This window comes from Talaromyces marneffei, chromosome 2, assembly GCF_009556855.1.
Source record: "Talaromyces marneffei chromosome 2, complete sequence".
Lineage (NCBI taxonomy): Eukaryota > Fungi > Ascomycota > Eurotiomycetes > Eurotiales > Trichocomaceae > Talaromyces > Talaromyces marneffei.
Window position 1 is genome coordinate 455,840 of NC_072349.1, and position 25,092 is coordinate 480,931.

Below are 25,092 nucleotides of genomic sequence, written 5' to 3' on the forward strand. Positions count from 1 at the left end.
ATACTTGTAGTTAGTACTTACTCTGTACATAAGTTAACTAAGTTAAGTTAGGCCGGATCTGCATTAGTCAGCGATACACCTGCTGGCAGTCACATGATTTCCCAGTTGAGTTTCATGCATGAAAGTGATGCCTCAGGCAGCGACAACCCATTCATGAAACAGACCGGAATACGTGGATACTTACATAGTTACTCCGTAACTACTCCAAAGATAGTAGATAGAGACAACCAATTTATAGAAACGGCGGGGCAGATCACAGATTTACAAAATTGCTATCAGGCAGCCGACGGAAAGTCTTTGGTTGTACCTACACGTCCACGCACAACCATGACAACTCAGCAATCTATCCCAACACCTCCATCTCAGGGATTCTTGATTTCTACTTGACAGGAAATACTAAATCCCTGCTTTCAACGGCAAGCTCGGATGAATGTCAGTTGCGACATCAAATATCAAAATATGACATGCATCGGTTGTGGCGGCGCCCACACGGGGATTTTCTCCTCGCTTCCGTTGCTCTTGACTCCATTTAGTATTTTTGCTCCTCCCACCTACTCTTTAGAGTCTTTGCTCCGAGGGTTAATCAGTGATCACGCATGGATGCTGCACGCCCTTAGTAGATATGTATACTACAGTAAGTTTGTCACCGCTTCCGCGGATTTGTGTCATGATCTTCGTTCCTACTTTTACAACGTAAAGGGCTTGGTCTGATTTGTAGCTTATCGGGAGGAGTACGGAGTATTCATTCTTTCCAGCATTGGACGTAAATCAAGGCCTCGGCTCTTTTTGCCGAGTAACTACTATAAGTACAATCTTGGTGCTATGTAGTTACATCATGGGTATGTGGCTATGGCTTACCCAATGCCTAGAAAGTTGCATTTCTGACATTAATTAAACTGCATCCAGCGTTTTGATGTGCGCTCTTCAATCTACTCTGTACACCACAGCACATACCTCCAAGCCTAGAGTTTCCATCGCTCAAGCCCAAACCCCATATTTTCACCAGATAGTTCGCTCCCGTGTCGCTCATCATTTGAGCGTCAAAAGTGAAAACAAGCAGGCCGTGCCGACTCGGATTATTCTTCAGAGACCAGTGATGGTTTTTTCAGATATTACTGAATTCGGTAATAATTTTTGAGATTGGTTAGCCCTGGCGTGATCTCTGCGGCTTTCCTTTGCACGTCAGGGCGGCACAAGCCGCTGGTTGTTTTGTATCAAGTTAGTGTTTCCGGCCATTACAGGTTTGAGGAATGATCATTTGGCCATTCGGGATTGCACAATTCGGTCAAATGATACTGTGAAACAAGGTTGAAGAGGGAGAATAAAGTTAAGTTTAACGTTGAGATGTGTTTCATGGCTCGTTATCTGCTCGGGTAGAGGCACTCTCCGGAAACCCAAGATAGCTAGCGACTCAATCTTTGCCAATCCGGCCGAATATTAAGCCATAGGTCACGAATACCACCGTATATAATATTTATAGTCATATATACATAAGCCACGACGGAATGACTTGTAAAACATTAAAGCGCGGGGTCAAAGAAAGAATAGGCCGAAGAGAAGTGGGTTAGGATCGGAGAGCGTTTTGCTTGATTTTTTCGGTAGCCCTTGGTGGAACGGCGGGTTGAGCCGACGGGCCATAGAGCTTATGGCTGGGGAGGGATATATAGGGCTGCAATTGCGTTTGAGCATTTCGAAAGGATTTTTGGATTATTCATACTGATTACTATATTTATACGACTTGCTTGCGACTGTGTTTTCTTTTTTATAAGCTGGTGGACGCATATATAGAATCCTGATCCTGTTAGAGAACACTTGACTCGGTGGCCAACTTATATATCCGCAAGAAAGATTTTATATCGCCCAGAACGACCGGGTTTTTCACGACACAAACACCGGGAAGCCAGCACGAAAAGGCCCGCATTCGGTCGGTTTTATCTCAATTGAACAGGGAGTGAGTCATTCCTATGGCTATTAGGCCGGCCATGCCAACCCCCTTCGCGCAACGATCCGTCATCATCCTCGGGGCAGGCATCATCGGTTGCGCGGCAGCTTACCAACTCCTCCAAAATGGGTTCGAGGTAACTCTGGTAGGCGAATATCTACCAGGAGACAATAGTATATTATATGCCTCGGCATGGGCGGGTGCGGCATGGCACGCAGCAGCAGGTCTGGATGGAGACCAGCAATATATCCAAGCCGTTACCCATCGACATTTGCTGAAGATGGCTTTGGATGTTCCGTCTTCGGGAGTGTGTATTGTGAAGGGAAGGGAGTATCTCGACCAGGCACCGGGCAAGAATTCATCGGCATGGGGGAAGACGGTGTTGAAGAATGTAAGGCTGTCCCTTCTTCTTCTTCTTCCCAGTATTTCATCTACTATTTTTTTTCTTAACACTTGGAAAAGTTCCGTACACTTAAACGAGGCGAATACCCATCGACATTTGCCACAGCCTGGGAATACGACTGCCTCGTAGTCGATCCAACCCTACACATGCCCTGGATCGGCGCCAAAGTAGAGGCCCTAGGCGGCAAATTCGTGCGTCAAAGGGTTTCGTCCTTGGGTGACTTGTACAATATGTATCCCGAGTCGAGCATTTTCATCAATGCCAGTGGTTGGGGCAGCAGGGATCTAACGGATGTCTTGGACTCGAAATGTTTCCCGGACAGAGGCCAGAATGTGCGGTTGAAGAGCCCAAAATATGATACGATGTATTTCCGGAATGGAAAGGAGTATACATACATTATTCCGAGGCCGATGTCGGGACATATTGTGTTGGGAGGCCATAATTCGAGGGATAATTTGTAAGTTTTTCACCTAACGATCAAGAAAACCGGATGGCATTGACAAGATATGAATAGAAGCGGAGAACCAGACATGGACGTTGCCCGCGACGAGATCCGACGCGCTCATAGTCTCGCTCCAGACCTTGTGCCCGCCGCCCCAGCAGACGAAGATATCAGCTACATAATCGGCATCAGACCGGCAAGAGAAGGCGGATTCAGACTTGATTCGCAGAAAATTGGCAACCGAATTGTTTTGTCGGCGTATGGTTTTGCTGGTGGCGGCTATGCGTTTAGTTATGGGATTGGGGATGCGTTGGTGAAGATGGTGCAACAGGCGGAGTTTGATAATGTTATATTACCAGAATAGGACATTAACGTCCAAAGGTGGGGGGGGGGGGGGGTATCTTGAGGTTTGGGGGATATTTGGATGCATTTAAATGCGTTTTTTGAGTCTGCATATAACTTAACATTTTTGTACATACAGTGTTACACCTACACCAAGTCTAGAGTATGAACTATTTAGCATGAGAATAAGAGACTCAGTGCGATGATTGAGGTTAGGCGCCCATCTAATACGCTAATTGGCTAGGTTGAAGACCCAAAGTCCAGTTTACTAGTAAGCCAACCACCAGATGAGCTAGGTCCTTTCATCATTATGGAGTATATCGAACACGAATACGACCTGGTCGATGCGCTCAATACACTGGGAATCCCAGACCATAAACGACCAATTCTAGATGTCCACATTTAGGAAGAACGGCTAACATTCACTTATGGTCAAATGGCCGATATCATGCTTCAGCTGTAAAAGCACACATTCACAGAAATTGGCTGTATAGCTAGAACAAATGAGGATGATGAGTTTGATGACTTATGGGTCGTTAAACACCGTCCATTGACCCTAAACATGAATGAGCTTGTTCAAGTGGGAAACTTTCCCCCTCATCTTCTCCCTAGCGGTCCTTTTATGACATCGTCATCATACTACCGGGCCCTTGCTGATATGCACGTAGTCCACCTTATTACTCAACGCAATGACGCCATTGACTCACCAGAAGACTGCAGAACAAAGTGTATCGCAAGGTGTCTATTCAGGAAACTTGCGAGGGAGGATCAATTTTGCAAGTATAATAACCGGGGCCCGTTCAAGCTATTCTGTGACAACTTCCGTCCTGCAAATTTTTTGACAAATTCAGAATTCAAGGTTGTTGGGGCAATAGATTGGGAATGTACCTATTCAGCGCCACTTGAATTCGTTTATAGGGCCCCATTCTGGCTTCTTCTGGAACTTCCCGAATACTGGCCGGAAGGCCTGGATGACTGGGCCAAGGTCTATGAGACACGTTTGGTGACATTTCTTAGGGTACTTGAAGAGAGAGAGAAAGTGGCACTCAAGCGTGGACTGTTGGCTGAAGAGCACCGTCTCTCTACATATATGAGGGATAGCTGGGAAAGCGGAGATTTTTGGGTTAACTATGCAGCAAGGACAAGTTGGGCTTTCGACATGATATACTGGGCGAAGATTGGCAGAAGGTTCTTCGGTGATGGGAATCTTGCTGATCGTCTCCAAGTACTAACTTCGGAAGAGAGGCAAGAGATAGACAACCTCGTGGAAAAAAAAGAGGAGCGCAAACTAACAGACTGGACGTCTTGATTGACAACTCAGCCGTGAACCACGTTCAATTCCAAATGTCGAGAGGCGGACATCTTCGACGGATGAAGAGATTCATGACCAGGGTGTACCGTAATGTTAGATGAAACGAACGAGACGAGAACGTTGGACGTATTGTACCGTATAGATTGATACGACGGTACACGGCACGTGTATCCGCGATCCGGATCCATTTCTATGCGTAGTACATCGTACTATCGCCAAAATGGATAATGTTGTGTAACAAAGTCCACGAGGCCAAGACGGCCTGTAATTGCTGGTACGCCGTTATCATCTGGCGTCTGTCGTTCCGTTTGAGTACCCAGGTAAAACATCGAGAATACTCAGGGTCCATACGAGATCTTTGTCATATTCTACAAGATATGAAGTACTTCTTGACAACGGTATGTACACAGGCCCCATAGACCTAGAACAATGGTGTGCATTGTGCACCATTCATATAACAATGTATGCACTTTAATTTGGAATTAATCACTGTAACTTTCAGACGAGGATCCTTTCCCGATGTCTTGTTAGCGTACTGTGTAGTGGTACTAGCGGTAGGAAGTTAGTACGTACTTGAGCAACACCAACGACGTGGTCCTCTCGAGCGACCCGTTCGTTTCCCGGATCGTGTCATCGCCTGTACCACGTAAGTACAGAGTACACATGCACCAAGCATGAATATATCCAGTTTCATTAATATTGATAACAACACTCACCTTCCACCAGCATATAAGTACTCAATGTGAAACGGCTGCTGCATAAATCCATGACTGGTGCTCAAATATGTGTATGTTGTACGCAAAATACTGAACTGTAATTTTCCGTTCGATACGGAACTGGATCTATGTAGCCAATCACGGCGCAACCCAACCCGTCGTAGATCTTCGCTAGTCGCGGGTCATCCTCATGGAAGGAATCGTGATGCGCCACCATGAACCACCTTGAAAAAGTGAGAGGAGAGAGAGCACTGAGAACTCCTTCCCTCTCTGCCCCGGGCCGTTTCGTGCTAATACTAACGTGAGAAAGCAACCTTGCAGTCTTCTTGTTGGTCTCAAACGTCTCACAACGTCGAGAACCCTGCCACATATCGATCCGACTTATTGTCATCATACGTATTTCGTGAAACACCGGTGTCCCGAAACCAGGATATATCCACCGTTCAACGTCCCGACTCGCCGGGAAACTTGTGCATCTCTCGGCAGGAGATCCTCTCCGTTTCCCACACATTTCCGAACACACCATTGTCAAAGGTCTCGAGTCTCGACATAATGATCCGGCCCAGATTGTAATTGTCTGATCGTGGCCTTGTACAACCACCCGTGAGTGAGCGAGCTCCATATGCGGAGACAGGCCATTGCTGGCGTGGTAGATTGAGGGCGCGGTGATCAACGAACGAACGAACCGCATCATGACAAATAATGCCGCTGCTGCCAGACGCCCGTCGGACAAGGGCGCCAACTTTCGAGGACAGCTCGGCCGGTTTCGTCTGAACCCAACGGTTTCCTCTTCACAGGCACTGACGTCGTCGTTGCAAGCACAACCAAGTAATGGCCATCCCACACCCGTCACTTCCCAGCGACCGGAACCGAGTGCGAGTTCAGTTTCGTCGAATAGTACGGCAACGATAAGAAGACGCGCATCGAGGTCGGACAGTCCAGAGACGGGTATTGCGGGAAATGATCGGGACGGGCATATCTCGAAAAGTAAACGAGTCTCGACGGCGTGCGAGTTTTGCAGGAAAAGGAAGAAGAAATGTGATTTTCAATACCCGAATTGTTCAGCCTGCACCCGCGCCGGTGTGGTGTGCACCGTACTCACTCTCGGCCAATCCGTTGCGCATCAACCGGTGCCTAGAGATCAGATAGAGAACCTAGAAAAACGAGTGGAATGGTTGGAGGAATTGTTGCGGGCACAGGCGAACATAGATGTGACTGGCAAGTCAACGGGCTCTACGGTTGATGAACAACAGTTGGAATCACCGGTTGCAGAGCAGTGGTATAATGTCCCTATCATGTTGGCACAGCCACGAGCCGGGATTGGATTGACAGCTGCGGATGACACAACTGATAGCGCCAACGCGACAAATAGTCCGACGACGCTGCCATCTCTTGATGCTGGGCAGTTGCCAAACATTGCAGAAATCTTCCGCGATAAACTAGAAAATAGACGAAGTATTGTTCCACGACCTGCGTCGTCGGTCATACCACCCGTGCGTCGGTTATCGTCATGGGACGAAGCGGAGCAATTGATCAGCAAATATTTCGAAGGAATAGGAACACAGTATCCATTTATACATAAAACCGAGTTTATGCGGGGAATGAGAGCCATTTATCAAAACAAGCCCGTTCCGCCGGACGTGCAGAATTCATATCACATCACCATGGCTGTGGCTCTTCTAACGACTGCCTACGATATCCAACAGGCCACCGCCTTTTATCGAATTGCAAGGGAGACACTGACTCCTACACTGCAGAATGAAGACCGAGTATCGCTTCAAGCACTTTTAAGTCTAGCTTTGTATTCCTGTTCATCCCCCGCAGGGCCCAGTGTCTGGCAAGTATTGGGTACAGCCATGAGACTCGCCACTAGTCTGGGCTTGCACAAGGCGCGACCAGCCTCAACGTCAACAAAGGACATGGTTGATTATGAAATGGACAAACGTACCTTTTGGAGTCTTTACAATCTCGATCGACTAATCTCCGTCACACTTAGTCGGCCGTTGGGAATTTCGGACGATGACATTACAGTAGATATTCCTATTGAATATGATGAAAATTGGGTTGAAGCACCTCGAAATTGTCAGATGTCGATATCTGTTCAGGTGGTCAAACTGCGTCGGATTTATTCAAGGATATATCGCCGTTGTTCGTTCTCCCTCTCCTTCCTTCCGAAAACTTTTTGCTAACTGTATAACAGTCTACAATCCACATGCTAAATCTACCGGTGATATGGTCTCCATCTTACAAGGGTTCGTACAAGAGCTCAACGAATGGCGCACGTCCGCACCAGTTATCCAGACTTGTCTGCATTACTCAACCGCCTATTACGACTTTCTTTATTACGGAGCTTTGCTACTTCTCTATCGCCCCTCTGTTCTCAATCCGCACCCAGACAGCAACTGCATCATAGGATGCGGTGACGCCAGTATTTTGATCATTCAGTCCTACTGGGACAGCTACTCAGCCAACAAAATCAAATGGCTGTGGATTACATTATGCCATATATACTCGGCTGGTGTCACAATGCTCTGGTGTCTAGAGCAAGACATCCGAGCTACACGACAGGGCATGTCACCTTTATGGGGTAATACACGGGTGTATTCATCCCTCGAATTTGTTCACACTCTGCTCGACGAATTTTGCACAAAACGAAAGGGCGCAGACCGACTAGCCATTCAATTCAAAACTCAAAGCCAAGAAGTCACTCGACGCATGGCGCAAGCAACAGCCGAATTACAACGGCAACAGCAGCAGATGGAATCTGCGCAACAACAAATGCAACAACTGATTTACATTCCGACGGCCGTTGATCCGGTGATGATGGTTCATCCAATGTTTTATAGTTACGGATGGGCCGGGCAGGAAATTGCAACTTTCTACGGTCTATAGTTTCTTTTATATTGTCTACTTAATGTTATAGAGCGGAAAGGATAATAATCCCTGGTACACTGTCGGTCTTTTGTTTTATTGTCTTTACATATCGATGTCTAAGCATATCGGCGAATCAGCGTTTTCGGTTTTGGGATACCATCATTTGTGGGCTGGCGAGGGAGGATCATGATACGACGTGTCTCGTATTTTTGTGTTTATATGGTATATGCTAGATGTATATACGTACATACCGTTTGAATAATGAACATATACAATGTCAACTTTATGGCAGACCTACGTGGGATAATCCATGATCCGCTCGGGCATGAGATTACCTGTGCATCAGACTTCAACCTCACACAACTATCGCCAACGAGTTGGTTATACTTTCATTACGAAAGTGAGTCACCATATCTATTTGCTTTGCGCCACTTTCAACATCTGCCCCGTCACTTTCTGCCACTTACAGTCGTGGGGATTCGTCATCGCCAACGCTCTGAGGGTCCGTGGTACCCCACAATTGGCGGAACGAATATCTTCGCATCGATCCTATGTATTCTACTATATTGATGAAGCTATAAGATAAGACACGATCTCTGGTCAGTCTATAACACTGCCTCTTATTGGGTTGTAAAAAGTGACCTATGCTACGACTCTCGCGGTCCATACCACGACGTCCTTGTACCAGCCTCAAACCTCTCCACCACACCTCCAGCATCTATACGACCTCTACAAACCAACTTGACTGGGAAAAATGTCAGCTCCAATCAGAGTCGCCATTCTAGACGACTACCAAGACATCGCAACCGCCAAGTTCGCACATCTAGTAAACAGCAACAAAATCTCTTTGAGTCGATTCCCTCAAACCCTCAACATCCGCAATGCCGATGACCGAGAAGCTCAAATCAAGCGACTGCAGTCGTTTGAGGTCATTTCGACAATGAGGGAACGCAGTCTCTTCAATGCCGATTTGATCGGTTCATTGCCCAATTTGAAATTATTGTTGACCACCGGCCCGCGCAACTTTGCGATTGATCATGAATTCGCCGCGACAAAAGGGATCGTCGTCGCGGGGACACATCGAACAGCACAGGACGGCGCAGCAGGTGGCGGCGCAGGACCCGATCCAACTACGCAACAAACCTGGGCCCTCATCCTGGGGTTGTCGAAACATATTGCCCGCGACGATATTGCGCTCAAATCCGACAAGAACTATTGGCAAGGAGACAGTCTTGCCATTCACCTTCCCGGGAAGACGCTGGGACTTGTCGGGTTGGGGAGACTGGGGACTGCCTCCGCAAAGATAGCGATTTTGGCGTTTGGAATGAAAGTTGTTGCGTGGAGTTCGAGTTTGACTCAGGAAAAGGCCGACGAAGCCGCGTCCAGTATTGGGTTGCCGGCTGGAAGTATTTCGGTTGCTGCATCGAAGTTGGATCTATTAAGGCAGGCGGATATAGTGTCGCTGCATTATGTACTTTCGGATCGGAGTCGGGGGTTGATTGGCCGCGAGGAACTGGCTGCTATGAAGCCTACTGCACTACTTATAAACACCTCTCGCGGACCATTGATTGATGAAGAGGCGCTGCTCGAGACGCTCAAGGCGGGTAAGATTCGTGGTGCGGCGCTGGATGTGTTTGATATTGAGCCATTACCGGCAGAGAGTGAATGGAGGACGACAGAGTGGGGGAGGAATGGACGTAGTGAAGTGCTGCTTTCGCCGCATATGGGGTATGGTGTTGAGGAGTATATTGGAAGGATGTATGATCAGAATGTGGATAATTTGGAGAGGTATTTGGAGGGGAGGGAGTTGTTGTCACGATTTAACTAGATCTTTGCATCTTGTCGTTGACATTACATCGCTTTATATGCTGTATGATGGGGATACTATTACTATATTTCTTAATATCGCTCTATGTGACGAAATGTGTTAACGCAGGAAATTGACTTTAAGTGGTGCTAGATAGATTTTATGAGAAGGTAGGATTTAAGATTTGGAGGGAGTAGTTTACCATTGGGCATTGATCATAGGATAGGCAGGCCTTTATGAAAAACATTTCTAAACTAGGTTCTCTTCCTGTTTGCTCTAGTGTTGAGATTGAGGTAACTAACTAGTCAACATTTGAACGCTTTGAGAGCAGCCAAGGCACTGATAATATCCGTGCGAGTTCGCTTCGAGCATTTAATTTCGCTTTGCCATATAAATTGTCGTGGTAGCAAAGAGGAACAAGGAGGTCACTTCTCATATTCCCAATTTTAGTAATCTCTCCTGGCGCCGCGTGGACGAGGGAGTCGTATTTTGCTTACCCAAAGCCAAGCCATACACTACCTCAACTCTTTGGACAGCTGGCATCCATTCAAGCGCCCTTACGTCTAACCGAAAGTCCACCTCGTCGCAGACTTTTTCATCTTTCTCTTCTTGAGTTTCTTGGAAGCGGACTCTCTCTTTACCTTTGCTAGCCGGCCCAGTGACATGTATAATCATCCTCGCTTCGTATAGACTGTCTATTATCTTCGGGCTGTTGCCATTGATCTCCGGTTGTTGATCATCCATTTTCTTGCTGTTGTCTTGAGTCTCGATATTCTTGCTCTGGGCGTTCATCATGTGGAATATACTTAACCCTGCTTGGCATCCGGCCATTTTGGGCTCTGTCGTAACGGTCAAGAGCATGAGATTGAACAATTCGCTGTGCTTTAATGTGGTTAGATCTATTCTTGGGGCAACCATGTGATAATAGAGACAGAAACGATTGTATTTATACATGGGAATTGAATGGCCAGTGTGAGCGTTTCTAGTCTTTTGCGTGTCTCTCAGCCTTGACACCTGCTTTTAGTGCTATTATCTTAGTTTGCCATATTCATCTTTGATAATATTACCAAGTGGTCTCAGGTCTTTCAAGCCTATGGTTTGTGGTTTTGCTTTGACTTGGAAGGCGGCAGGGTACGAACACAAAGAATCAACCCTTGACTTGACAAGGAACTGTTGCTGTCGGGAAGTTCCGCTGGATTTGTCTTGAGGGTACAAAGAAGGCCTAGGACCGTCATTCGTTACTTTTGATATGTTAATCCCATTACTTTACAAGACGAAGGAACTTGGGAATCGACAAAGGGGTCAAACGCAGTAAAGCCTTTGATACAAGCCTACCCTAATTTGTAGGTTACTCATCTCTCTCTCTCTCTCACTCAAAAAAAAGCTTGATTAGGCTAAAAATATTACGAATCGGCGGGATGAACGACCCTTCCAGTGGGGGCTTCTATATACCAGTAACTAACTATATTATAAGTTAGGTCAAAATTATGTGAGACATTTGCCCCTGACCTACGGAGACTAACCCCAATGGTAGAAATGCCAGCTACCTATACGAAGTAAAATTCGGACAATTTTTTTACAGTGAAAACAATCACAATGCAGAATAAGCCTACTAGGGTTGAGGCTTAAATCCCAACACCTGGCTTCTCTCCCAGGCACCTGATATAGTGGATCGCGCATTCGATGTGACTGCCACATCTGTCCGCTTCAGAATATGCCTCTCGCTTCCCCCGTCCCCATACACATCCCCATCAACGGAGTTCATTCGCGGAAGTGTGTCCATTTTGACGCCTGAGTCTAGTTGGTGATGTCCGCTCCGAGATCGTTTTTGGTTGTTGCTGGGAGTGCTACTGCTCCCGCCCGCGGAAGAACGGCCGAAAATTGAGAAAGAGAGGAGAGGACGAAGGGCTGGAAGTGAGCCTGCTATAATACCAATTCCTTCTTCTATGATGGACCAGAGACCGATGGCGCCCGTGCTGAACATGAATTCGGCCGGGTTGCTGTAGAGACTTAGATAGCGGAGTCGGACGATTGTTGCGCAACTGGCACTTTGAGGTTGTTAGTATCCAGGAATAGACGCTCATAAGTCTTATATATGGATGGACAATTTTCAAACCCGGAAGGGGGGGGGGGGGGGTTCACTCACAAAGCTGCCATTCCAAGAATAATGATAACCGAGAACTTGACTGTTTTCTTCATCTGAATATCCCACAACAAGATCGCAGGCAAAATCGCCAGGGCGAAATCAGTCACAATCTCGATAGCAGAGAAAAAGAAACTGATATCACTGTCGAGCTTTGGATTGCATGTCCCATTTGTAGTTTCACCCCATAGGGTCGTGATCGGGTGGCAGATATTGGCAACACCAACCATGAAGATGATGGCGGATAAGCCACTAGCAACCATGATACTAATTATCGCCCATGTGAAAAATTGTCGTGAGGCTGCAATGCGAAGTAGAGTGAAGGCGATGCTGCATTTGATGACTGCTGCGCCTGAGGCGTAGAAAAACTCGGCAATAAAGAAGAGCTTCAGGAAATTGTCAACTCATGGTTAAAGCACCAGTCTGGAATGTAGAAAGTATGTACCTTGGTTCCTTTCCTTATAATATCAGGTGTCAGCGCCGCAGCCAACTGGCCTGAACCTAAGAAGGAACACACGATACATATGCTGGCGGTCACGGAGTACAGCAGCTATTATGTATGGCTTTAGCATGCGCGCGCGACTCGGTATTAGGAGTAGCAAAAAACAACGCCATACTCACCAGACCACAGAACATCAAATAGTCATCTAATCCCAAGGCTTTTCTCCAGAGCCGTACCCCTACTCGTAGAACGAAAACGGTCCAACTTACGCTCAACAGGACGATGGAAGTATAGAGCAGCGGCACGCCGTCTCCTGCCGGTTTAACCATGGTCGCAGCGCAGTGGAATGCTCTGACTCATGTCATTCCGCGAGAATAGTGTAAATAGGATGCTGGGTACGAGTTTCTGTATATACATTATCCCTTTCCGTGAAGGAGAGAAAATTCCGGACTCGAGAGCAAATGCCATGTCATGAGCGCGTACTTGGTACTTGAAAAATGTGGGGAAATTAGAGTCGAACGGCATCCCACCTGTCAAGCTTGTCAAGGATTGGATCAAAAAGGTTAAAAGCTATGCGGATCAGCCAGTTAAGAGTCTTACTACGTACGGTAGGACTCCACTGGCTGGGGCCCAGCCGTTGGGCCGTTCTTTAATCTGAAGCTATTCAATTCCGGACCACGGCACATTCCTCCATAGCTAGTCTAAGCGATGAGGCTTACCATAATATTTATGTCCGATAAAGCACACTACGTAGATACAACTACGTACTACTCATATGTTTACTACAGAGTAATACCAAAATTGAGCCGTTGACAACTTGCCGGGCCTCCAAACAGGCCGGAAAAAGGATCTGAAACGCTAGCGAGCAAGCGGCACGGCACAGCCAACTCAACTACTCCGTACTACTCTCGTAGTACTATGGAGTATAGAGCGTCAGAGCATATACCTGGCCAGACTGACTGTTGGGTATCCACGGACACAGACCCCGAAATCAGGCTGTGGATCGAAAGCAGGACTGAATCCGCACTACCGTAGCTAGCAGGGATCCCGCTGTTATTTGCTGTTCGCCTCTGTGCTACCTTTCCTGGCAATTCAAAGCACATAGTGCCAACTTCACTATCCGTAACTAGTTAATTAGCCTGGTTAACTTAGTCAACCGTATGAACTTAACTAGGTTAGTTATAAGTTCCTTCTTTAAGAAAGACTATTATATGCGCCGATAGTTTCTTGGTTTTCTCCTTTTTACATCGGCTCGTAGCGTGCAACGACAATGGCGGAATTCGTTATCAACGACGAGGAGTTGAGCGGCGTCAAGGGCAAGGTTGTAATTGTCACAGGTACGGCTCTTTGGTGTTATTGCTGTCTGTGTTTGGTGATTTGTGCTGATTAAAAGTTTTTGCGCTATTATTACAGGTACCTCGTCGGGTATAGGGCTCGCAACCGCAAAGCTACTCCTCTCGTTAGGAGCCTCTGTCGTCGGCGCCGATATCCAACCTTCAACACTCACTGAGTCGTCGCCCGCCTGGTTGTTTGTGCAAAGCAATGTGGCCGTCTGGGCTGATCTGAGCAATCTGTTCAAGAAAGGAAAGGAGCATTTCGGACGGATTGACTATGTCTTTGCCAACGCCGGCATTGGACCCCGCGCTAACTACCTCGCCCTCGAAACGGATGAAGCTGGAGAGTTGAAGGAGCCATCATATGAAGTTTTAGATGTCAATCTGAAAAGTGTGATGAATACCGCGACTCTTGCTGTTCATTACTTGAAGCAGCAACCTGAGGGTGGTAGTATTGTGCTCATGGGCTCGAGCACTGGATTCCAGCCCCTCCGCGCTCCGGATTACTGTAAGTTGCATTGAAGATGCCTGCCTAATTGCACAATGTGAAGCTTACCGGATTTATATAGCCACCGCTAAACATGGCGTCCTCGGATTCGGCAGGGGCATGGCACGTCTTGTACAGGCTGCGGGACTCCCCATCCGCGTCAACACACTGATGCCATCATGGACGTCGACAAACATTCTTCCAGATCTAGACGGCCTCATGCAGGGCATTTCCCACGAGGCGCAACCAGGTCTGATTGTTGCTCGCTGCGCTACGTATCTCATGGTTGATACATCCCGGAACGGAGAGGTGATCTATGTGTCGGATGGAAAATACACGGAGATCGAAAAGGCGGTCCTCTGGCCTGCCGCGCAGACCGTCATTGGAGAGGGAAACCCCAATGACGATCAAATTTTGGAGCGTATATTCGCACTTGCTCAGTGATAATTTATCAGCTTGGATAAATACGGTTCGCCTCTTCGATAATATGAAGCAAGAATCCCATGATCTGAAACATGATAATTTAATCTACGCACATGATGGCCTTCAAGCATTCTAAGTACAAATCAACTTATATAGAAGTTCAAGCACGTAAAGACATTGCAATACATCCAACCAGGTAGCTTAGCTTTTGTTAGGAATGACTTCATAGATAAGGGACCGGCGATAAGCGATAAGTAGGGGACTTATCAGATCTGGGATCCCCGCGTTGGTTTCCAAGGCTGTGAGCCTCCAACCTCAGCATTCTAACTTCTTAACTTTCAAACGCTCCTTTAGACCTGGGAGAGCTTTCTCTGTAATTATTTATATATTATTATCCACCAATTAGTCAAAAAATGTTACAAAGAACCACGATCCCGCAGCTGCGTGGTCTCCCAATTGCCTTCCACGGCACCGTGATCCACACGCTCGATGTCACACAGCTCGAAATCCTGCAAGACTGTCTTCTCGTAATCAACGACGAAGGTAGAATCGAGAAGATATACAAAGATATTCCCGCCAAGAAAGTAAACGACTACATTGCCGAGGCCGGCCATACACCAGACGTATTTCCCGTGAGATATCTGAAAAGAGGGGAATTCTTGGTCCCCGGGTTTATTGATACTCACCATCATGCGCCGCAATGGGCTCAACGGGGCATGGGCCGGGACCAGACTTTATTGGACTGGTTGAATAACGTCACGTTTGCACATGAACGGAAATTTGAGGATGTGGAATACGCCCGAAAAATGTATACGGCTTGTGTACAGGCCGGAATCAAGCAAGGTGTGACTACCGCATCGTACTACGGGAGCGTACATGTGGAGGCAACCAAGATCCTGGCGGAGATTTGCCTGGAGCAAAATCAGCGAGCTCTGGTGGGGAAGTGTAACATGAATCGCAACTCGCCGGAATGGTATCGAGATGCGTCGGCCGAGGAGTCGCTCAAGCATACCAAGGAATTGATTGCGCATATACGCCGGATCGATAGCGAGGGGAAATTTGTGAAGCCAATTCTCACGCCCAGATTCGCTATTACGTGCGACGACAAACTGCTTGCCGGATTGGGCGATATAGTGAAAGAGGAGGCCCCAAACACCATCCATGTTCAGACACATTTCAACGAAGCCGCCGATGAGATGGAATTTACCCGACAATTATACCCCCAATTCAAACACGAAGCGGACCTCTACGACGAATTCGGTCTGTTAGGTCCACAGACTATCCTTGCGCATAGCATCTTTCTGGAAGAAGAAGAAATGGACAGAATCAAATCCAAGGGATGCGGGATCGCGCATTGTCCCATTTCGACTGCTACTTTGGGTGAGTTCATGATGGCGCCGATTCGAGAATATCTGCGTAGAGGTATCAAAGTCGGCTTGGGTACGGATGTAGGCGGTGGATTTTCGAGCAGTATGCTTGAGATTATGAGACATGCCTTTATCATATCAAAGGCACGCGAGACGATGACGAAATGTGCGGATCCAGCCTTGAAATTGCATGAAGGGTTCTTCTTGGCTACACTGGGCGGCGCACAGGTTTGTGGCTTGGAGGATAAAGTCGGGAATTTTGTGGAGGGCAAGGAATTTGACGCACTGGAAATCCATACCACGGGTCTGGGACCGTATGAAAGTCTAGGTGTGATGAGTCCGATTGAAGATTGTGATTCTATCCACGTTATTTTTGAAAAGTTTCTCATGACTGGAGATGACCGTAATATTGCAAAGGTGTATGTCGCTGGACGATCATTGAAGGAGACAGTTCCTTGATTCATCCTCGTTGTCCGATTCCAGCGCTTGTTAACGACTTCAATTAATATACAATAAGAGCTTATAATACATGAGTTGCAGTGCCTTTGCATTATTAGAAAGTTATCCCCATAGTTTTCGTCTTAAAAAAACTTCAAAAGACTCCGCCCGTCTGGCAGCCCACCAGCACTCATCCTTCGGCAGCAACCGATTAACCATCCGGAAGAAATGATATAAGAGAACCAAAATCCTTGTATCATTTTCAAATAGCATATCCGTGAACTCTGGATGGAACATTATGGGGAATGTAAATACTACTCTCGAGACATCGGGAAGTAGATCAGGACAAATCTCCAACACGGAACGTTCTGGTATTTCTTGTGCGTCGATTGGCAGTAAGGAGAGAAGCGCTGAGAGACGATTAGCCACATGAATATAAGCATCATGCCTGTCCGTGGACAGATGCTCAGTCCATTTTATGATGTCGGCACCCGGAAAACCGTCTCCATGTCTGAAAATTTGCGGTGGTGGGATGTCGCAGAATTTGCTGAAAATGACCGGGTCGCCATCAAGTCGCCATAACTGTTCGAAGAACGCATGATATTCATCACAAACTCGTCCAACAAAAGAAAGTGATTGGTAGATAGACCATATTGGCCGATGTAGCATGACATTCCTCAGAACGCTTGAGTTATGCGCCAGATCTGACATTGCGTACATGCATACATGTCTCATACTCTTGGCCAATGTGAAGAGTTGATCCTCAGATACACTATATGCCGAGGTAGAGATATCGGTATTGTTATCGGAAAGTAGAAAGGCAGTATCTGACCAAGCCTCAAAGTAAAGCATGAAGGAGGTACATAAAACAGCATCCCGGTTGGAATCAGTAATGCCGGAGGATAGAGCCTTTCGGAATAGCCGTAGTGTGTGAGAAAGATATTTCCGGGACAGGGTTATTTGCCCTACTTCGTCTTCATGTCCGCAGGAGTACTCAAGATGCCGGGCTGCCAAGCACAACGCTGCTTGCATCAGATACTCGTATTCGAATGCCTTGGGAAGGACACTTTCCCAAATCTGGCCTATGACCGGAAGGGTATGCTGAGTTGATGATTGAAAGTGATGAAACAGTCTCAACTGTTCCATGTTCAGAGCTCCATCTCCGGATAATATAGGCGTTGATATTGACGAGGTCGATAGACAAGGTGACGAATGTGATCTTCTTTGACTGTCTCTGTCGTGAAATCTAAAGGGTTGTTGCTGCTGTCGTGCTGGACGTCGACGACATACATCTCCTCTTTTCATGCAGCGATGACAAGTTGGCAAATTCTCATCGCACTACATCACTTCGATTAGGCAACTGTTTCTTTTGCTACTTTGTGAAGACATTTCGTGCATGCTTGAGTACTACCAACCTTGACTTTTCGTTGTCTACAGGTAAGACAACCGGTCCGCGACTTGCAGTGTGATCTCTTTTGTTTAGCAGCCGATGAGTCTCTGTACCATCGTTCGAAACCTGATTTGTCCGTGGTAATGAAAGTGTTTATGAAATGTTCCGGGGAAGAATCCAGGCAAGACATGTTCACATCAAAGAACTGGAGCAAATTAGACATCAATCGTAAAGATGTAACCCTGTTTATGCGTATAGCGCTTAATTCGCTTATCTTCTTGGGACTGTGCAGACTGATCAAGGATCTCAGCAGTATGTGTTCAATAGGAAGTGTATCTTGGGTGAAAGGAAGTAACTAGTCGGTGGTTGTTCCCTTGAGCTAAAAAGCAAATGGAGCCAAGCCATCTCGGGCATAGCTCATTCGGCCTCGCATTCCCAAAAACGGAAAGCGAGACTCTATACCTTTTTGGGAAGCTAAGCATTTGTATGATCAACCTGTAGTTTCTTGTCAGCTGTAAAATGCGTCGGATCTACCCCAAGGAAGAGCTGCATTCTTAAATAAAGAGATATCTACACTAAACACGTAATAGAGTAGGCCATAATTAACATCAAGCAGGAGCTATTGTAGAATGTCTCTCCCGACATCTCAGTTTGTGCCACTGTTGCATTCAGGTCTTCATGTACCCAAGTCTTGAGCAATACATAGCAACAATGTGCTGCAAACTCATATCTCGACTCAATCCAGAATGCGCCGAGAGACGGAGAGACTTCAAGGCCGTGACTGTCAATTCAGTGGTTTGTTGCCTATCTCCTGTTCGATAAAATGTTGCCAGGGTTAGAAGACTCTGAAGTACGGCTTGAGTTGATCGTCATTTTATGACAGCCAATATATAAAATCAGTTAGCAGCGATTCTACAAGTAGACCTTGTAATTCCATGGAAAGCAAGATGTTAGGGCTTGATCTAGGATAAGAGGAATACCATATCTTCGGACGAAATTCATCCGAACGGAGAGCCGTGGCGAAGTGGAGTCATCTTACGAGCATTCTGGCCAATGATTTAGCTAAACTTTGATTGATATCAAGTTTCTATTTATTTTGCGAGGTGGAAGTGAATTATTTCCATCATTCTAGGTTTCATTTTCTTTTTCCTGATAATTCTACTGAAAGTGTGCGATCGAGTGGACTGCTAAGTGTTTATATAACCTGCAAAGTCACACGCAGCTTCAACCGGAACAGAGATCAACTCTCTATATAAACAAATATTCTAGGCTACAACTTTCCTGGAAGACAAGGAGATATTGAATCTGAAAAGGATCATCATTTCAAAATGGTTGCAATCTCAGAGATCCGCCAGCAAATCACAACTGTCAAGAACCTCGGTTCTGGCCTAGTCGCTGTATTCGGTAGACTTTCTCCTCCATAGTATCAAAACCAAGACTATTTGGCTAACAACTCGAGGCAGTTGGTGGAACAAGCGGTATCGGCCTCTCAACAGCGCGTGAATTCACCCGCTACGCCGCTGCTCCTCACATCTACTTGATTGGCCGTAATGAAGCTCAGGCTTCTGAGATCATATCCGAGCTGCAGACCATCAATGAATCGGCAACCGTGAGCTTTGTTAAAAGTGATGTCTCTCTGCTCAAGAACGTCGATGAAGCCTGTCAAGAGATTTCTAAGAGGGAGGAAAAGGTCAATTTACTGTTTTTGAGTGCGGGTATTATGACTACCAAGGGGCGGACTGGTAAACTATCCTCTTCCAAATTTGCCTATTGTCGCTAATAGTATGATATATAGAAACAAGCGAGGGAATCGACAAAAAACTCAGTCTACACTACTACTCCCGCATGCGCTTCATCCAAAACTTCCTCCCCCAACTAAGCCAAGCAGCGTCATCCGGCGCTCTCGCACGGGTTGTTTCCGTCCTGGGTCCAAGCACAGAGGGCAAACTATTTGAAGACGACCTCGATCTCCAAAAGAACTACAGTCTCCTCAACGCCGCTACACATGCGGTCACCATGACTTCTCTGTCCATGATCCACTTGGCAGCCTCAAACCCAACAATCAGCTTCATCCATAGCGCCCCCGGCGGCGTAAACACAAATCTCATACGAGACTTTAACCCTCTTGCTAAAATTCTTGCCAACGGTGCTTTTGCATTACTAACGCCTATCGGATCCAAGATTGGACTTATACCTCTAAAGGAGAGTGGAGAGAGACATGTCTATGCCTCTACGTACCCGGCGTTTGCGCCAAAGGATAAAAAAGTTGAGACTGTGGGAGCGGATGGGGAGAAGGGCAGTGGAGTGTATAGGGTGCATTTTGATAGTTCGATTGTGACGTCGAAGCAGGATTTGATTAAGGATTATCTGAGCAAGGGAGTGGTGAAGACGGTGTGGGAGCATACGGTGGCTGTTATTGACAAGGCTGTGGGGAAATAAATTTCGGATTGCAGGAGTACCAGTACAAATCTTGTATATTGGAAGTATAATATCTAATGCACATCTCTGTTCTGTTTCACACCATTTTATATACACAACCTGTAGGTCACACAGGCAGAGAACTGTATATACTCTCGGAATACCATCAACTATGTATAACCCCAACCCACATCTAGCAAGTTATCTCACTTATTCGCCTGCGCCCAAATATCCCCCGAAGCAATCAACGTACTAATAATCATCACAATACCGACCTGCGTCGACGAAGCCGGAATCCATCCTAGCACACTGCCCGGGATCACAATATCACACGCATCAACAATAAGACTCTTGACGAGTGGCGTCAAATCAGGCTTCTTCTCCTTCTTCTCTGTAGCAGGTTTCTTTTCAGACGTTGATGAAGGAGCGGCTGGCTCGGAAGCAGGAAAGAAAATATTAATAGTGGAACCCATAACACTCAATGCAAGGCCAAAGAACCACCATTTATGGCACTCAAGAAAGACATCCTGGGCCCAGGGTGTTACCCAGATACCCATTGCATCCAACTACCACAATATCAGCAATAATTCTCCACAAAGGTTAAAGGAGCAGGTACTTACAATAGTCAAGTTCTCCATAAAGAAATACACGCCCAGAAAAGACCATTTCCCGACAGACGCAATCTTCTTGACGGCATCTGATTCAAGTGGCGCGGGGACGAGCCATGCCTTGTAGCCCGCGTCGAAGCAGTCAATGAATTTGAAGAAGCGGAGGTATCTCCGAGCTAAATTACCTGTTAGCACCAACCGGTAATAATTTTGCTGGGTGGTAAGAACTGACCAAGACCTATCTGATTCTTTACTGAAGCAGATTTGACGGCGTACACGGAGTTGGGTATGTACGAAATGAAAATACTAGAAGATAGAATTGTGCAGACGGCCTGAATAAAGCGGAGCGTCTTCTCGATGCCCAGCGGATGAGCGTTTGTGAAGTTTGAAAATTGTTTCCATACTGGCGGCGGGGCCTTCAAAGGTGGTGGTTGCTTGGTCACTTTGATAGTGGGAGTCTTTTGTGGTGTTGCCATTTTGGTTCGGATTGACCCTTGGCGCTGGCTTCACGTACCGTATACTTTCTTGAAAGAGTGGCAGGATCTACGATTGATCCTCCTACGTATTGGATGGTCTGGTAGATCGGAGAATGAAGTTGATATTTCTGAGACGAGATGGCAGATTGCTTATCGAGAGGATCCACTTACCTAACCTTACCTAAATGGCTAACGAACTAGTTAACTAACTATTTATTTTGCTTACCAATTGGCCAATCATGGCTCTGCAACCTGATTTTGATCTTGAAAGGCTTCATGTATGATGTGGTGGATTTCCCTAATTCAAAGGCAATGGATAGTGGTTGTCCCATGCTAGGGAATTATGCCTATACCCACTAGAGGCAGCCTTGGAACCCAACGGGCATACATAGGCACGGGCCGAAGTTCGCCATTGTATCCCAATAGCGAAGGGATAGAGAGATGATATGTTCTACTAAGCATCATATACACGCAAAAAAAAAAAAAAAAACAAAAAAAAAAAAACAAAAATAAAGCAAAACAAAACTAGTCCTCTTCAATCATCACGCTGGGATCTACGGATCACCGCCCTTTTCCACCGGAAATATCCTGTCCAAGACGATATCCTCCAACCCTCTCCCACTCAACCTTCTGCCTCGTAATCGGCAACTGCCGTCTCAAACTCTTGAAAGCTCCTTCCGCCAGACGACTGAACGCTCTGTTCAATTCTTCCTGGTGATCGCGCTCCGCAGCACCGATTTTGGTCATGATTGATTCAGCGGATATATTCGACAATGAGAGCGAAACCGGTTTCGTGGTGCTCAGGGCCACATTGCCATCTTCGTAGTAGTGCACGTCGACGTGGATACTGCCGGTGATTGTGGTAGAAGATGAGGAGGTGGGGATTTGGTAGATGGAGCGGTAACGGCCGTTCCTATTACACTAGTCTTAACATCACGTCAGAAATTTGGTCTGGAGGGATTGGGCATACCAGAAATTATTCGGAGAGTAGCGGTTGGCCACTAGGACAATGGCGACGGCGGAATCGTTCTCGATGGGATAGACTCCATAGGTAGAACTAGGGTAGTGCTCCTTTGCATGCGTAGAGACAGATCGAAGGAGAGATTTTCTGCATTTATCATAAGCACATCACATCAAATCTTCACGAGCTTTAGGCGGATAAACGTACATGAGATCTGCATTTTGCGAGTCGAGGGGGTATGATTGCGAGGCTGAAGCGGTCTATATCAAACATACAACGTGAGCAACGCGACCCATTGTTTGGGAACAAAACAGGAAACGTACCTGTGTAATATGATCAAACTCAAACGACGTCGAACTCTCAACGTCAAAGTATCGGTCTCCATCCAATCTATTAAACTCGCTCACAATCACCTATCCCAAAACATTGTCAATACCAGCAACCAGTCATGTATACTCAAATAGAGAGCGACGGTATGAGGGCGATTTACCTGCTGGCTGCTTCCGGGAAGCTTCACAGTAGCCAATTGCTTCTCATTATAGCTTTTAAAGGCCGGTTCGAGGTCGGGGATGATGTCGGGGCCGTCTGAGGTGAGCGCTTTGATGTCTGCGAAGGGTATCACGGTTAGCGACAATGGGTTTTGTGACAATTTTATAACGGCAGTTTATGATCGGAAGGGATGTCGGGGTATTCATACCAGCGACTACGTCGGACAACTATTGAATGTATTAGCATCATCAACGTGCAATCCGCGGGCAGTGGAAGAACGTACCTCTCCCGGAGGAGCTCCTTCAATGAAAGAGGAAGCAATGTCAACGGTGCTCATTTCGAGTAATAAACAAGAAATAGAGGAATGAGTGAAAAAGGAATATTACAGAATCAAAGATACGCAGAAACGAAAGTGGTGTTAGCTTGCAAGTTGTCTTGTTGCTCAGCAGGTCTTGCGGGGTTGCGTTGCTGCGGCGTGTTGACACCACTCGCCTCGTACCGGTACGGCACAGTGTTGAAGGCGGTCAACGATCAAACCCCGATAACCCTAGCCCGAGGTGTAGGGTAAATGATACAGCCCTAACATACTACATGAAACACCTTTGATACTGTTAGTAAGTTATTAGTTCGTATCTATCTAAAGGTACAGATCTGAGCAGAAAAACTTCGTCTCCATCTCCGCCCAATGAAATTGCAACTCCTTCTCCAAGCCGCCCGCCACCGAATACCCACTCAACCTAATCGATTCCACGACAGCCAGCACTCTATCCCGTTCCACATTATCCGCTGAGAACTGATGCGCAATTATGTGCAGAATCGGCGCGTAGGCGACAGCTTCCAGCTTGAAAGAGTGTATGTTACTCTCGACGTATTCAAAGGCTCGTGCGGCCTGTTGGCGGGCGAGAGATTGGGTCATAACTGGTAGTGGGATGGCGAGAGTGCGCCATGATAGATGCGTGAAGATGTGGGATAGGCTGGCGAGGAGCCAGTAGTAATAAGGCAGTAAGAAGCGGCAGAAGTGATCTTCGGAGCAGGAGGTTGAGTAGAGGACGATTGTGGAGATGATTCGTTGTTGGATGTGGGTGGCTGTAACGACGAGTTCGATGCCATTCAGTCTGTGTACAGAGCTGTCAATAGCATCCCCGGGGGCATTTAGCGAGTCTTTGATCCATAGTACTAATCTGGGCAAGCATTAGATCCCTGAATCACTAGTTAATATATAGGGAGGAGCTTACTTATAGAGCAACTTCCCGCAATCCTCTAGACACCCAGCCAGGTCATCCCAACGTCTATCCACGTTGTCCAGCTCAATTAATGATAGATCTGGCTCCGGAAGTAATTTCTCAGGTGGGTTTCGTTCGGATGTCGTCCAAAAGCAATCATGATCATAACAAATCGCCCATAGCCCACCACTCGTCCTCAGAAACAGGCGCAGTCGACGATTCAAAGAAGAAAAGAAGTCGTCCCCACCATCCTCACAGCCGGGTTTATCTTTCGGAGAAACCGTCGACAAAACCTGATATACCAAAGACCCCCAAGTGCTACCACTATCATACAACAACAACTCCACAAACTGCAATAAGCAGGCCGCCACCAACGAAGCCGTCGAATCCTGCGCCGTCGATGCAGGGGATCTGAGTAACTTGAGCATATTCACTCTCAACCTCGCCAGTGATTTGCGCGAATCATATTTGCGTTGCGAAGCCGGTTCCCAGGACGTAGTATCATATGACCCCTGCGAAACATACGCTTTCCCCACGAGATTGACGGTGTCTTGCACCAATTCATTGGTATGCAGCAGTTTCCCAATAGACGCAAATGAGAAGATCTGTATCATTGGCGAACCAGATGATCTCACGAGATCAAAGAAGAAGGGGATGTATTTCGTGTTGGTATCTAGTAATGGTTGGCTCATGGGCATGACAAGCTTGCTGTTGTGGATTACGGAGGGATGTTGGTAGGAGATAATGTTGAATTTGGCGGGTTGCATGGATGAGGTGCATTTCATGCCGCGTTTGAGGCATGTTGAACATGGGCGGGCGCCGTCGCACTATTTACGAGTAAGCTTGATGGTTTTTTTTATTAAGACGATTCGTATCTATGATGGCTGGAGGGATACCTTTGCATGCTCGCGCTGACAAGAGACACAGCGCCGTCTTCTCAGTCGACGGTCTGCTTGTCCAACGGGCATCGTATGTCAAACTTCTATCAGAGATTGTGAATTGTCGTCTTCTAGAGAAGTACGTCTGAATAAAAGAAAGGTCTACGTTAATTCAAG

The 25,092-nt window shown here is 46.7% G+C and overlaps 12 protein-coding genes across 12 annotated transcripts; 6 read left to right on the top strand and 6 right to left on the bottom strand.

The window, feature by feature from the left end:
* Nucleotides 1–1,982: 1,982 nt before the first annotated feature.
* EYB26_002500 (uncharacterized protein) lies at nt 1,983–3,151 on the top strand (the record flags this gene model as incomplete). The annotated part of the gene is made up of 3 exons (XM_054261805.1): nt 1,983–2,333; nt 2,405–2,802; nt 2,860–3,151. 3 exons carry the CDS (start codon nt 1,983–1,985, stop codon nt 3,149–3,151), a joined length of 1,041 nt encoding a protein of 346 aa, XP_054117780.1.
* A 2,698-nt stretch (nt 3,152–5,849) lies between these two features.
* EYB26_002501 (uncharacterized protein) lies at nt 5,850–8,049 on the top strand (the record flags this gene model as incomplete). The annotated part of the gene is made up of 2 exons (XM_054261806.1): nt 5,850–7,305; nt 7,358–8,049. 2 exons carry the CDS (start codon nt 5,850–5,852, stop codon nt 8,047–8,049), a joined length of 2,148 nt encoding a protein of 715 aa, XP_054117781.1.
* A 736-nt stretch (nt 8,050–8,785) lies between these two features.
* On the top strand, nt 8,786–9,859 carry EYB26_002502 (uncharacterized protein; the record flags this gene model as incomplete). Its single annotated transcript, XM_054261807.1, has 1 exon — nt 8,786–9,859. One exon carries the CDS (start codon nt 8,786–8,788, stop codon nt 9,857–9,859), a length of 1,074 nt encoding a protein of 357 aa, XP_054117782.1.
* A 351-nt stretch (nt 9,860–10,210) lies between these two features.
* On the bottom strand, nt 10,211–10,669 carry EYB26_002503 (uncharacterized protein; the record flags this gene model as incomplete). Its single annotated transcript, XM_054261808.1, has 2 exons — nt 10,211–10,266; nt 10,336–10,669. The coding sequence occupies 2 exons, from the start codon at nt 10,667–10,669 to the stop codon at nt 10,211–10,213; spliced, it is 390 nt and encodes a 129-aa protein (XP_054117783.1).
* A 781-nt stretch (nt 10,670–11,450) lies between these two features.
* Nucleotides 11,451–12,752, bottom strand: EYB26_002504 (uncharacterized protein; the record flags this gene model as incomplete). The annotated part of the gene is made up of 4 exons (XM_054261809.1): nt 11,451–11,886; nt 11,985–12,367; nt 12,427–12,531; nt 12,603–12,752. The coding sequence occupies 4 exons, from the start codon at nt 12,750–12,752 to the stop codon at nt 11,451–11,453; spliced, it is 1,074 nt and encodes a 357-aa protein (XP_054117784.1).
* A 941-nt stretch (nt 12,753–13,693) lies between these two features.
* EYB26_002505 (uncharacterized protein) lies at nt 13,694–14,688 on the top strand (the record flags this gene model as incomplete). The annotated part of the gene is made up of 3 exons (XM_054261810.1): nt 13,694–13,760; nt 13,837–14,265; nt 14,327–14,688. The coding sequence occupies 3 exons, from the start codon at nt 13,694–13,696 to the stop codon at nt 14,686–14,688; spliced, it is 858 nt and encodes a 285-aa protein (XP_054117785.1).
* A 392-nt stretch (nt 14,689–15,080) lies between these two features.
* EYB26_002506 (uncharacterized protein) lies at nt 15,081–16,493 on the top strand (the record flags this gene model as incomplete). The annotated part of the gene is made up of 1 exon (XM_054261811.1): nt 15,081–16,493. One exon carries the CDS (start codon nt 15,081–15,083, stop codon nt 16,491–16,493), a length of 1,413 nt encoding a protein of 470 aa, XP_054117786.1.
* A 102-nt stretch (nt 16,494–16,595) lies between these two features.
* On the bottom strand, nt 16,596–18,052 carry EYB26_002507 (uncharacterized protein; the record flags this gene model as incomplete). Its single annotated transcript, XM_054261812.1, has 2 exons — nt 16,596–17,810; nt 17,888–18,052. 2 exons carry the CDS (start codon nt 18,050–18,052, stop codon nt 16,596–16,598), a joined length of 1,380 nt encoding a protein of 459 aa, XP_054117787.1.
* Nucleotides 18,053–19,190: 1,138 nt separating this feature from the next.
* Nucleotides 19,191–20,301, top strand: EYB26_002508 (uncharacterized protein; the record flags this gene model as incomplete). The annotated part of the gene is made up of 3 exons (XM_054261813.1): nt 19,191–19,266; nt 19,326–19,604; nt 19,658–20,301. The coding sequence occupies 3 exons, from the start codon at nt 19,191–19,193 to the stop codon at nt 20,299–20,301; spliced, it is 999 nt and encodes a 332-aa protein (XP_054117788.1).
* Nucleotides 20,302–20,486: 185 nt separating this feature from the next.
* Nucleotides 20,487–21,364, bottom strand: EYB26_002509 (uncharacterized protein; the record flags this gene model as incomplete). Its single annotated transcript, XM_054261814.1, has 3 exons — nt 20,487–20,846; nt 20,901–21,064; nt 21,121–21,364. The coding sequence occupies 3 exons, from the start codon at nt 21,362–21,364 to the stop codon at nt 20,487–20,489; spliced, it is 768 nt and encodes a 255-aa protein (XP_054117789.1).
* Nucleotides 21,365–21,925: 561 nt separating this feature from the next.
* On the bottom strand, nt 21,926–23,151 carry EYB26_002510 (uncharacterized protein; the record flags this gene model as incomplete). The annotated part of the gene is made up of 7 exons (XM_054261815.1): nt 21,926–22,277; nt 22,335–22,472; nt 22,533–22,585; nt 22,649–22,738; nt 22,816–22,931; nt 23,023–23,041; nt 23,098–23,151. 7 exons carry the CDS (start codon nt 23,149–23,151, stop codon nt 21,926–21,928), a joined length of 822 nt encoding a protein of 273 aa, XP_054117790.1.
* Nucleotides 23,152–23,451: 300 nt separating this feature from the next.
* On the bottom strand, nt 23,452–25,005 carry EYB26_002511 (uncharacterized protein; the record flags this gene model as incomplete). Its single annotated transcript, XM_054261816.1, has 3 exons — nt 23,452–23,995; nt 24,050–24,864; nt 24,934–25,005. The coding sequence occupies 3 exons, from the start codon at nt 25,003–25,005 to the stop codon at nt 23,452–23,454; spliced, it is 1,431 nt and encodes a 476-aa protein (XP_054117791.1).
* Nucleotides 25,006–25,092: the final 87 nt, after the last annotated feature.